General features: G+C 53.6%; 1 protein-coding gene across 1 annotated transcript in view; it reads left to right on the plus strand.

The window, feature by feature from the left end:
• The first annotated feature begins 849 nt into the window (after nt 1–849).
• GPR137B (G protein-coupled receptor 137B) overlaps nt 850–13,038 on the plus strand; it is a 49,921-nt gene continuing 37,732 nt past the window's right edge. The window contains exon 1 of the mRNA XM_056113573.1: nt 850–1,465. Within this exon, the coding sequence (XP_055969548.1) occupies nt 1,052–1,465 (414 nt within the window). The 5' untranslated portion in view covers nt 850–1,051. The remainder of the gene's footprint in view (nt 1,466–13,038) is intronic.

Consider the following 13,038-nt stretch of genomic DNA (forward strand, 5'->3'; position numbering starts at 1 on the left):
TCGATGACAGCGAACTCGGGGACTCGGTGGTTTGGGGCGTCGGGGTCCCACCCTGAAGTAGGTGTTGGAGTGTAGATGAGGCAGCAGGTGGCGGGCTTGCAGTCAATCCATTGCACCCTATTTCCTCCCCCCCCCCCCCGCCCCCGTATCCCGCCCCCCACAGCCCTCGGCATCGTGCTCTGTGCGGGGTGCCCAGCTTGGGGGAGACAGTCGTGCTCACAGCCCAGCCTAGGCAGCAGCCACAGGGACAGTTCCTTCCTCTTTGAGTTTACACACTTGACCTCAAAAACCCAAACGCAAACCCTGTCTTTGGAATTTTCTGCTTTTAGGAATAAACATCCCCCCTTTCACAACAACCTCCCCCCACCCCCACCCCCACCCCCCGCCTCGCCCCGCTAAGAAAAAACGGCGACCGGGTCATAGAATCGTCAACTTCTATTGCTTAGACAGGGAAAACAACACAGAACAAAAATAGGACTTGCAAAGTTTGTTGTTTCAGAAATAAAGGACAGAACTTGTGCAAAACAAGAAAGCGCGAAGCCGGAGAACCGTCTCGGGCGGCGCCGCAGAGGCGCCCGCAAGGGTCGGTCTGGCTTTCGCGTGCGGGCCGAAGGGGACCCTGCGGGGCCGGGGGGAAGGTACGCGCCCGACCTGGGGCCACTGGGCGCGCGGGGCCGGGCGGGAAGGGTGCGGGCCGCGCGCGGGGCGGATCGGAGGCGCACGGGAGAGTGCGCGGGTCGGGTCGGGAGCGCGCGGGGCAGCGCGCGGGGCGGGGGCGCGGCGGGGGGCGCGCGGCGCGGGGCGGGGCGGGGGCGCGGCGCGGGGCGGGGCGGGGGCGCGCGGTGCGGGGCGGGGGCGCGCGGGGCCGGCCGGCACGCGGGGGCGGCGGGCGCGGCGCCGCCAATCGCAGACAAAGGCCGCCCCAGTGAATCATGTGGTGCCGGGGGAGGAAGTGCGGCTTGTTTTCTTTCCTCCAGTCGCCGGGCTCCGGGAGGAGCAGCGCGATGCGTGGAGACCCCCGCGGGGGCGGCGGCGGCGGGGGCGAGCCCCGATGAGGCCCGAGCGGCCCCGGCCGCGCCGCAGCGCCTCGGGCCCCATGGAGGCCCCGCCCTGGGACCCTCTCCGCAACGACACGCTGCCGCCCACCTTGACCCCGGCCGTGCCCCCCTACGTGAAGCTCGGCCTGACGATCGTCTACACCGTCTTCTACTCGCTGCTCTTCGTGTTCATCTACGTGCAGCTCTGGCTGGTGCTGCGCTACCGCCACAAGCGGCTCAGCTACCAGAGCGTCTTCCTCTTCCTCTGCCTCTTCTGGGCCTCCCTGCGCACCGTCCTCTTCTCCTTCTACTTCAGGGACTTCGTGGCGGCCAACGCGCTCAGCCCCTTTGTCTTCTGGCTGCTCTACTGCTTCCCAGTGTGCCTCCAGTTCTTCACCCTCACGCTGATGAACTTGTACTTCACGCAGGTGAGTGAGCGGCGCCCCCTTCCCCACCCCCCGGGGGGGGGGGCTGGCACCTGGATTTGGTGGCCGGGGATGCGATGGCACGGGCGTGATGGGGTGCGGGGCGGGGGGGGAGTGCGGGTCCTTCTGCCCCGGGGCTGGAGAACGCGTGGAAAAAGGTTTTGGAGTCTTCCCAGCCCGGTCCCACCTGCAGTTCTCCTTGGGTCACACCCTCTTCCCATGACCGAGAAGGCGCAGGCGGGCGAGGGCTGCGCGCGCGACCGCGACGCTCTGCCTCTCGGGCTGGTCATGCCACCTGCAGAGCTGGCGCTGAAGGGAGCTGGGCCCAGCAGGAGGACCCGAGCCCAGCAGTTTCCTCTCTGCCCCCTCATCCCACGCCCCCGTCCCTCGCCTACTAAGGTCCACTGAGCGCAGCCTCCAGCTGCTGCCGGGACCTGGGCGTTTTCTTGCCCCTGGAGTGATGGCGCAAGGCAGGGGCGCGCTGGTTTGTGGTGAGATGTTTGGAACCTGCAGCCCGAGGAACTCTCCTGAACTCCGGCTTACTAATTCATTCCACACGATTGCTCCACAGCTGGCTGGGGTTGACACCCACCGGGCTGCGGCCGCTGCAGGTCAGGCTTTGCTGTTTGGAGTCATGGGAGAGGCTGCAAGAAATAAAAGCTGTAAAGTTTACTGGGGTTCTTTTACAGGCATACGAGAGCTGTTTAATGAGGCACACTGCTAATAAGCTAATGGGATAAGCTGTCAGTTGACTTGGTCACTGTGACCGTTGTGAGTTCTTGGACCCACAGTTTTTGTCTAGTACTTTGCAAATGCGGTAGAAAGTGGTTGCATCTAAGTGGGATCGCAATGCCAGCAGAAGCGCCCTCATCGTGGTTGTGGTCATCTCTGTGTCTCATTAGCTTTCCGAGCGCTGAAATAGCTGTGTCTCTCTGGATCTCTCCAGAGGGGAAGGCACAGCCGTGCCACCTGGGGAGAGTAACTTAAGAGCCTTGGGGAAGCAACATGCCATTCCCTGGACAGTGCCTGTATATTCCAAAAGAAAATGGCATTAAAAAAGTTTGGAAAGACAGAAAGAAGATTGTTCAGGTGGGGCAGGAGACCCTCACGAAAATTAAGAGAAATCCTTTGGGTTAAAAAAGTAATAGAGGTACTAATTAGCTGCCGCCGCAATCTTAGCAGAACGGATCTATAGCAAAGCCTTCTTGTAAGACAGGTGCATCAGCATGTTTTTCTATCCGCCAGTAATGGGATTATCTGTCCAAATGCCATTTTCCCACCCGAAACCCACTTCAGGCGAACTGCTTTTTCACAGGCTCGAAAGGAGAAGTTCCAGAAAAAGACAAAGTCTGGTAGGTTGATGTGACGTCAAGGACTGAGTAATAGGCCCATTGCCCCCCGAGATCTTGGCTGTTGTTCCTTCTTCTGTGGGGACAGGCAGCATGGGGAACTATCCTGACTTGGTTGTCACATGCCAGTCCTGTCTTACTCACAGTTAGATGAAGGACTGGTCTTCACCATCTGCTGGTTGGTGAGTAAATACTGAGTGAGGAAAGAGTGACCCATCAGACAACCACTGCAGACAAGTGGTGCCAGCTATTGCCCTGGCATCGTTATGTATCTCAGAGTTTTTTTAAATTCCTTTGTATCCTTTGGATGGCTGACAAAGGAGCAGCATCTTAAGCCTCACCCTGCCCGAGCGAAGCTGTTCATGAGTTTCCTGCAAATTCAGTTTTGTCTTCCCAGCCATCCTCTGTGGAAAGAACTGGTGCCAAAAATTGAGAACAAGAGTTGGTCTCCCAGTTTCTCTGAGGGGTTCAAGGACTCGCTGAAGGTTACAGCCACATCTGTGACACCTGAGCATCAGGTGGATTTTCATTCTCTTGTGTTGGGACCCCAGACCCAGTTCAAGTTTCCTCTGTCTTGAACCTACTGCTTGAAAGGATGTGCATGGAAGCTCAGTGGTGAAGGAACATCGATTTCAGCTTTGGAAGACCCATGCAGATCCAAGTATTCTGAGAAAAGGGAACTTTGCAAGGGTCAGGAAGCAGTGGGGAGGGAGCAGAGGGGGAAAGTGCTGGCATGGGAATGAAGAGGAAGACGGTTCTGAGAAGTGGGAGAATCTTCGTTGGTTTACAAGAGTGTACGTTTCTGTGATTTTGGAGTACAGCGCCACTGAAGCGCCACTACCCTCCTTCCCTGGTGGACCCTGAGACTTTTCCCATTCAGTCCTTCATGTGCCTCAGGAGCTTCAGTTCAGTCCTCAGTTGATGGGTTGGTTCCCTTTGGACATTGTCTCTCCCCTTGCTTTGCTCTCCCCTGTATGTGAGATGTTCTGTTTTTCTTTCTCCTTGGGACTTAGTTCATTTAGCGTGACACTCACCAGTTCCATCCAAGTAGAGGTAAAACACAAGATTTCATCTTTATGTAGCTAAGTAGTAGTTCAGTGTGTGTGTGTGTGTGTGTGTGTGTGTAAACACAGTTTTGTTTCGTTATTTGGTCTTGAGCCACACTCCGTGATGCTCAGGGCTTACTGCTGGCTCTGAGCTCAGGAAATATTACTGGCAATGCTTAGGGACCATATAAATGCTGGGGATTGAACCCAGGTCTGCCACATGAAAGGAAAGCGCCCCACCCACTATACTCTTTCTTCTGGTCCAGTATACCCTTCTTTATCCACTCATCAGTCATCGGATGCTTGAGTGGTGTCCAGATACCGGTCACTGTAGAGTGCTGCAGTGAACAGAACTGTGCATGTATATTTTTAAATTTGTCTTCTTGTGGTTTTTTTTTTTGGTGGATACCTAGAAGTGGAAGCATCTCATCATATGATTTTTCTGGTTTACTTTTTGAGGAAGTCTCCATAACATTTTTCATAAAGGGTGGTCCAGTTTACACTCCCACCAGCAGTGAATAGGAGGTTCCTTTGCCCCAACATCCCCTTCACATCGGTGGTTTCCAGACTCCGAAATGGACCATTCTCTATGGTGTGGGGTGATAAGCTCATTGTCCTTGATTTCCCTGATAGTTAGGGATGCTTTGCAGCTTTTCATGGCCCTGGTGGCAATTTGTATTTCTTTGGAAAACTGTCTGTTTAGCTCTTTTCCCCATGTTCTAATGGGGTGGTTTGTTTTGTCAACATTGGCCTTCATGCGTGCCTTGTACATCTGAACCCTTGGCCAGGTGTTGGTGTGAGACTGTTGGGAGAGGCTTGGTTCTGCCCTCGTGTTCCTTCAGCTAAGGACTCCTCTGGGTTCAGGAGTTGGGGCACCCCGTCACCTCACTGATGTGTACTTACTGTCCCCCTACTTCAGAGAGCTGAATTCTTCTGCACAAAGTGCCCACGGTCCAGGCGCCACTGTCCAGGTCGTCTTCCTCTGCCAGCACTTCAGGCAGGGCACAAGCTGAGCTAAAAGAAAATTTAGTAGATGCTGTTGGAGTTCCACCGTCCACTCCCAAATTCCCATATCACAACTTCTTTCATTTCTGTCTTCCTTTTCTCAGCTCCGGTCTCATTCTACAAGCTGTCTTATCATGCTTGGTTATTATCAGTACACCCTCGTGAAATCTCTCTGCCTCCTTCCAGCTCTCCTTCCAGGGCTTGGGCTGAAAGGTGCTGTGGGGATGTTCTGCACTCTCAGCTGTTCCCTCTCATATTTTTGATTTTGTTTTGTTTCGGGGCTACACCTGCTCGTCTTCAGCGCTTACTCTTGGCTCTGCATTCAGGGATCACTTCTGGCAGGGCTTAGGGGACCTGATGGGAAGCCAGAGATCGAACCCACCATGTCAGTTGTGTACAACGCAAGCATCCTACACACTGTCCTATTGCTCTGGCCACTTCTCATCTTTGAAATCTAGCTCTTTTGGACTGGCCCTGTGGAAGGAGAAGAGGATGTACCTTTTTTTTTCAATCCTATTTTTTTTTCTGCAGCATGTCACTAACATTTACCTGTGTGCTGGCATATAACAGGGTTTCTCTCTCTCTTTCTCTCTCTCTCTCTCTCTCTCTCTGCTTTTTGGGTCACACCTGGTGATGAACAGGGGTTACCTCTGCACTCAGGAATTACTCCTGACAGTGCTCAGGGTACCATAATGGGATGCTGGGAATTGAACCCTGGTCCACTGCGTGCAAGGCAAATGCCTTACTTGCTGTGCTATCGCTCCAGCCCCTCTCTCCCTTTCTCTCTCTCTCTCTCTCTCTCTCTCTCTCTTCAAAAGGGTGTGTGTGAGTGACTCCGCTTTGTGGCTGGGTCTGCATCATGGGGTCAGCTTAACTGTGGCTCCCTCTGCTGTCCTGCTTCCCTCTCAGTCCCTGCTCCCCATTCACACACAGGCATCAAGCTCTCTCCTTGAGGTGCCCACCTGTGCCCGCGTTCTGTGTCCTGTCTCCAGGGTTCGGCGTAGCCACTGCTGTCACTGCCTTTCTAAGTACAGCCCCTTGGTTGTGTGTTTCCAGCTCAGCAAGCAAGTTTGAGGTGTAGAGGTCCAGTCACCTTTTTTTCCCTTGAAGGCCGCAAATTCCTCTGGAACTTTCTCTTCATTGGGCTGTAGTAAGGGCCCCATCTCCCACGAAGGGCAGGGGCTCACCAGTGTGCTGCTAACTAACTTTGCATCATCTCTCTGCCTTTCCACCTGGTCTGTGACATGGGCAGTTGGCCCTGGCGCCGTGGGGTTGCTCACTCTCGGTGGGCCTGAGTGTGGAGTGTGGACGGGCCCGTGTAGTGGATTCTAGATGTGTGGCCCCACGAGCTCAGGCTTTTCTTAGAACACAGGCCTGATTACCTCTTTCCAGTGTAGGCCTCTCAGTGCCAGTTCTGGGGCATATCTAAGCTGCTGCTCAGCTCCCTGGTGCTTAAGGAAGGGATCCTGCCAGGGCTTGAAAGGAAGTTTCTATTCGCAGGCCTGTTCTTCCCTTTGTTTGCCATTTTTAACAGGCCTTGGCTGGAGAGAGGCAGGTCAGCCCTTGAGTCCTGAGACCCCAGGCCACATGTTGGTAGGAACCTCCCATTCATGGGGTTCCTGGCTGTGGTGAGTGGAGTTGGCGACATTCCTCAACTCCTGGGCTCTGTCATTCTAGGGTGGCATAAGAGGGAACAAGGAGAATTGGGCCTTCTGGGTGGGAGAGAGGCAGGCCTGATGAACCGGCAGGACCCGGCAGTTGGGCTCCTGTGAGGAAGACTGGGAAGATACAGCAAAGGTAGCTGTGTCAACCCTGGGTTCAGGGGAGGGGTTTAGAGCTCTTTTGAGATGGGGTGGGGTGGGGATATCCTGGTAGGCTAACAAGGGCCTGTGAGTCAGAAGGGGGTGCTAGGAGTTGGAGAGAGCAGGGAACCTGCCTAGAACTGGCTGCAGACCTCCCAAACATGGGAAGCCCCAGGCTTGGGGCCCAGGGGAGCTGGTGTGACAAGCCCACCTTTGCACATTGCCTCATCCAGAACCCACTCTTGCTTAGACCTCACAGCCCAGACCTGAAGTCCATACCCACCCTCTGCCTTTCAGCCTCCTGTGGCTTCCAAAAGGTTTTCTTTTCTTTCTTTTTTTTTTTTTGCTTTTTGGGTCACACCCAGTGATGCTCAGGGGTTACTCCTGGCTCTGCACTCAGGAATTACTCCTGGCAATGCTTAGGGGACCATATGGGATGCTGGGAATCGAACCCGGGTCAGCCATGTGCAAGGCAAATACCCTACCCGCTGTACTATCGCTCCAGCCCCCCAAGTGGTTTTTGACCAGCTCATTGCCACTTTGATGCCTGTAGAATGTTCGTCACCCTAGGCATCCCCTGGAGAGTGGGTAGAACTCAGCCGCTGCAGTTCTCAGCCTCGGAGCTGGCAGAGTTGGCAGCCCAGCGTTTTGGTTTGGTAGATGAGCCAGCGGGGACCTGGGGGATTTGAGTCACTTGTCCCAGGTTGCCCAGCCCGGCATGGGGAGCTGGCGCGAGGCCTGGGTTCTCTGAGTGTGCTGCCATCAGCACCCCCAGCTCCTTGCAGAGCTGGCTTCATCCTGGCTGATAGAGAACCCAGAGGCGGCGGAAATCTAACCTCAGGCACCGTCCCACCTCCACCAGGAAGAAGGAGGTGGCTGTGTTAGTATAGCGGGCAGGTCTCGCTGTGGCTTGTGGCAGGCAGCTGAGTGACTTGCAGCTATCCAGCCATCCTTCGTGAGTCCAAGTCCCTGGGGTGGCCCCATAGGCCATGTGCTGCCTTGAGCCCAGCACTACCAGCTGCTTCTCATGGCATCATAGCCAGCTGGGTGGGAGCACCTCAAAGGGATGCAATGGCTACAGAGTGTTGCAACTATGGAAAAGAAATGGGAGTGCCATGGCCCTAAAGTGTGAGCCCTGGTGAACACGTGTGTGAACTCTGCAGTGGCCGCTGCAAGCACTACCACCCGAGCTAGTGCCTCTCAACTAGGAGTGTGACCCCTGTGGGTGACCAGGTTAAGACTGTGTGAGCACCACTGCCTGGCCCGCGTGCAAGCTCCCATCACTGCTGCAAAGTCAACAATGAGGGGAATTGGTGAAGAATGAAGGAGGGGAGAAGAGTGGGAAGGAGGAAAAGGGGGAAGGAAGGAGGAGGGAAGGAAAGAGGGAAGGGGGAAGGAAGGAAAGAAAAATGGATAAAGGGAAAGAAGGGAGGGAAGGAAGGAGGAAGGAAGGAGGGAGCGAGGGAAGGGAAGAAAGGGAAGGAAGGAGGGAGGGAAGGAGGAAGAGGAGGGAAGGAAGGGAGGGAGGGAAGGAAGGAGGAAAGGAGGAAAGGAAAGAGAAAAGGAGGGAGGGAAGGAATGAAGGAAGAGTGAAGAAGGAGGGAGGGAAGGAAGGAAGGAAGGAAGGAAGGAAGGAAGAAAGGAAGGAAGGATGGAAGAAAGGTGGGAGGGAAGGAAAGAATGGATGGGAGGAAGGAAAAGGAAGAGGAGAGGAGAGGAAAGAAAAGGAAAAGAAAGGAACCGGAAGGGAAGGAAGGAAAGTTCACAAAATCTAGGCCCTAATCTTGGAGTTGTAGAGGGAAAGCGTCTAGGCCTCTTGGTCATTATGAAAGTCTAAAAATTCGATGCTCAATGGCGTGACCCTTTGCCAGTTCCCAGCTCCCCCATTACATGGCTGGGGCCACACAACCATGGGGCAGAGCACTTGTGTGACCGTGCCACAGTGCCCCACACCAGGCTTCCAGACCCTGGCACTGGCTCCTCGTGGTACTCAATGTGGGCCTACAACTACCGGATCTGTGTGTGTGTGTGTGTGTGTGTGTGTGTGTGTGTGTGTGTGCATGCCCTTGTGAGTGTGTACCTGCCTGCTCGTGCTCACAGGACCCTGTAAAAGTTCCTTACTGGCTCTTCCTCGCATTTCCCCTGCAGAAGTGTCTTAATTGTACTTTTGAACATTTTCCCCAAGGTCTCTCCTTAAGCACTTGCTTTCTTCCTCTGTCCCTGTGGTTGCTGCTGCAAAACCCTCCCTGCCAGCTTCAGGTGAGCCAGCAGCACCCCTGGGACTAGCGAGGCGCCTCACAGAGGATTCGGGATCCAGCCCGGCCCATGACCAGCAAGGGGGGATGATCGGTACCTTCTGTGCCATGCTGGCAGCTCTGCATCCTGGTCGGGGCCCCCACACCCTGGATCCTACAGGGTTGTGCTGTGCCTCTGGGTCCCTTTCCCCTCACCTCTGCCTGCGATAGGGACCACACTTGCCCCTATTAAATGTGCTCAGGCCTGTGAGATTTGGACCAGAGGTGCAGGGGCACCATGCAGCGCCAAGCATCAAGCACAGGCTGTATTTGCTATGCATGTGCTCCACGGCTTGAGCTCCGCAGGCTCCTGGGCCCTGCTCTCTTTCTTCATCCTTGCTTTGGCCAGTTCTGGCCGGTAGGGAGGATGGGAGCCCGTGCTGAGGCTCTGCTCATTCCAGTCCCTGGAGCTGGATGCAGGGCGGCAGGGCCCAGAGGCTGCATAGAGAAGCAAGAACATTCATACATTTAAAGGCTACTCACCCCAGCAACCTGGAGCAATGGCACAGTGGGTAGGGCATTTGCCTTGCATGAGGCCAACCCGGATTCGATTCCTCCGCTCCTCTCAGAGAGCCCGGCAAGCTACTGAGAGTATCCTGCCCGCACGACAAAGCCTGGCAAGCTCCCCGTGGTGTATTCGCTATGCCAAAAACAGTAACAAGTCTCACAATGGAGATGTTATTGGTGCCCGCTTGAGCAAATTGATGAACAGTGGGAGGACAGTACTACAGTGCACCCCAGCAACCCTGTGGGACTGTTCTCAGATCTCTGAGAACAGCAAATGGCGGGATTAGAGAGCTGCTTTCTTTGGGTGCTCTGCTGACTTCATAGTTCCAGGGAGAGGAGAGGAACCACTTCCCAGTTCATGTGGGAACCTTGCCCTCACTTTCTGGTTGGCCACTTTTTAAAATTTTTTTTTTTATTTTTTAAAAAATTTTATTAGTGAGACACCATGAGGTACAGTTGTAGACTTACAACTTTTTGTGCTTGGGTTTCAATTATACAATGATCAAGTACCCATCCCTCTATCAGTGCCCATTCTCCACCACCACTGATCCCAATATCCCTCCCACCCCCCATCTCCCCCATCCCACCCTGTCTCTGTGGCAGGACAGTCCCTTTTGTTCTCTCTCCTTTTAGGTGCTGTGGTTTGCAAAAGAGGCATTGAGTGGCAGTCATGTTCGGTCTGTAGTCTACTTTCAGCATGCATCTCCCATCCTGGGAGGATCCTCCCAACACCCTTTATTTGGTGCTCCCTTCTCTATCTGAACTGCCTTTTCCCCTAGCATGTGCGGCTGACTGGTTGGCCATTTTTCTCAGGACAAAAACAGTTTCCCCAGCCACGTAGACCACAGCCAGGAGACACCCACGGAGGCTGCAAGTATAGAAGCAATTGCGATGTCTGCGTTGTGTTTTAGGTCTTGTGAGCCACATATGTGAACTCTTGCACAGTGTGTGTGTGGATGTGTGTGTGTTGGTTTATTTTTTTTGGGAGGGGGAACGCTTTCTTTACAAAAAAAACCATACAAATTGTTCTTAGCTCTGGCCATCTAGGACAAGGTGAGGACCAGCTTCCACTCCACTCCACCTTTATTCTGGGACTTTTGTTGGGACAAATCTTTCTGGGAAGTTGGAAACAGGTGTGGCCTCTTGTCCTGTGGTTTAGAGAATCAGTCGGTGAACACATCTCCATCAACACCAGAACCAACCCAACAAGAAGTCCTAGAATGTTGCTTAATATTCCCGGGTCAGGGTTGTAGGCCGGCAGTAGAGCATGTCATATGTGAGGCCCTGGGCCTGACTCTCAGCACTGCAGGACAGGTCAACCGTGCGTATTGTGATATCCCTGCCCAGGACTCTGCGGGCACAGGAGGTGGGACATTGGGCTTGCTGCCCCAAGTGCTTTCTGAGTGTTGGGAAGCACTCACTGTGGTCTGTCACCCGTGGCACCCAGAGGAGCTTCTCCAGGGTGCCCTTGGGAGCCCTGGACAGGCAGGCTCGATGTCTTGAGACAGTGCTAGGAACCAGCCCTGGGTGAACAGGCCTGAAGCAGGGACGCCGCGAGAATTAAGAAAATAGAAATGAGAGAAAAAGCATGGGGTCAGGGGGCTACCAGCTCGTGGAGTGAAAGTCCCGACTGTCCTCTATGAGTATTTATTTTTTTTTGCTTTTTTGGGGGGGTCACACCTGGCAATGCACAAGGGTTACTCCTGGCTCTGCACTCAAGAATTACTCCTGGCAGTGCTCGGGGGACCATATGGGATGTTGGGAATCAAACCTTGGTCAGCCGCGTGCAAGGCCCTACCTGCTGTGCTATCGCTCCAACCCCTCCATGAGTATTTATTGCTTAGAATCAGTAATTATTGAAAGGAAAAGATGGACATTCTTTGGCCAGGTGCCTAACTATCTTATCTCTCCAGATTAGTTTTATATGTCTGAGGGTGTTAGTATGTTGGATGAACATCAATGTAAAGGAAATTCCTCCAGGAGGGAGAACAGAGATAGAGCAGGTACAGGACCCCCATCAGGGGCAGCATTCCAGGGCAGCATTCCATCCTGGACTCCGCATTCTGGATTCTGGTTCCCAGCATTTCCTGATTCCAAGATCTTCCATACCATGAAACCATTCCTCACGGCCCAGCCCTTGGTGCCCCGGCATGTGGATTTGCTGATAGCGGATATTTCACATGAAAGGAATCAGAACCGGCGGCCTTTTGTGACCGACTCCTCTCACTCGGCATGATGTTTTTGAGGCTCACCCATGTTGTAGCATGTATGGCTGCCTCCTTTCTTTGAAAAGTTGAGTAACATGGTACTGTGGGTGGGTACCACCTAGTGATGGTCACTGAAATTGCTTCATTGCATGCTTTAAAAAAACTTTGATTAATTATGGGGATCATAAGGGGTGCTGGGGATTGGACCTAGGTTGGCTACATGCAAGGCAATACCCAACCCACTGTTGTATCCCTCTGGCCTCTCATTACATGCTTCATAATGGTCAATTTTCTACACACCGTGTAGCCTCTCTAAGGTCAAACATGTTTCCTGCTTCTTGAAATTTTGTGTTGAACAGGGGAAACAGAAAATGCCTCCAGGTGCCCCTTGGATTAGTAATAAGCCCCCCATGACAACAATGTGGAATGTTTCTATTAGAGGGTTGGGGGCTTCATGCCCTCCTATATCACCATGATTCTCCCTCTAGAATACACAGACATTTTATTGAAAAAAATTGGGGGGCCTCACCCATTGGTATTTAGAACTTACTCCTGGTGCTGAGCTAAGGGATCACTCCTGGCATGGTTCAGGGGACAGAGTTCTGGGGATCGAGCCCTGTTCAGTTGTGTGCAAGGTAAGCACCCGACCTTCTGTACTATTTCTCCTACCCATGTTTCAAAATTATTTTCATGCCAAATAGGCAATGCTTTGGGGGACCCAGGGAATACTGCTGATGATGCTATGACATGGTCACGTGCACCTGATGCTTTTTTTAAAATTTTTTTTATTTTTTGGTTTTTTGGGTCACGCCGGGCAATGCACAGGGATTACTCCTGGCTTTGCACTCAGGAATCACCCCTGGCGGTGCTCAGGGGACCATATGGGATGCTGGGAATCGAACCCAAGTTGGCTGCATGCAAGGCAAACGCCCTACCTGCTGTGCTGTCACTCCAGTCCACGCCTGATGCTTTGATGCTTGAAGTCAGTGGTGCGGTGGGTGCTTGGATGCCTGCAGTCAGATAGATCCCAGTGGGGCTCAGGGATCAAACCCAGTGTGTCCCACCTGCCAGCTCCATCTCTTTGCTCTCTTGCCCACACCAGGCTGGGTTTTAAAAAGCACCAGTGACTTTCGTTACTACTGACATGTAAGTTCAAAGATTTTTACCCTGGCTTGACCAGGTTCCAAGTGTATCTAGAGAAGGACACTGTAAAAACACGAGGGTCACTGCAAAGAAGCGATACTCTTGCTTTGTGAGTTGGCCTGCAGTGCTTTGTCCTCACGGAGCTGTGCTTTGCTCGTCAGGGATTGGGGCAGAAAGGGAGGAATCCTGCCCAGGGATGCGGAGTCTCTGATTGCCGGGTTTT

The sequence above is a fragment of the Sorex fumeus genome, unplaced genomic scaffold (genome assembly GCF_029834395.1).
Source record: "Sorex fumeus unplaced genomic scaffold, SorFum_2.1 ptg000021l, whole genome shotgun sequence".
In the NCBI taxonomy this organism is placed as follows: domain Eukaryota; kingdom Metazoa; phylum Chordata; class Mammalia; order Eulipotyphla; family Soricidae; genus Sorex; species Sorex fumeus.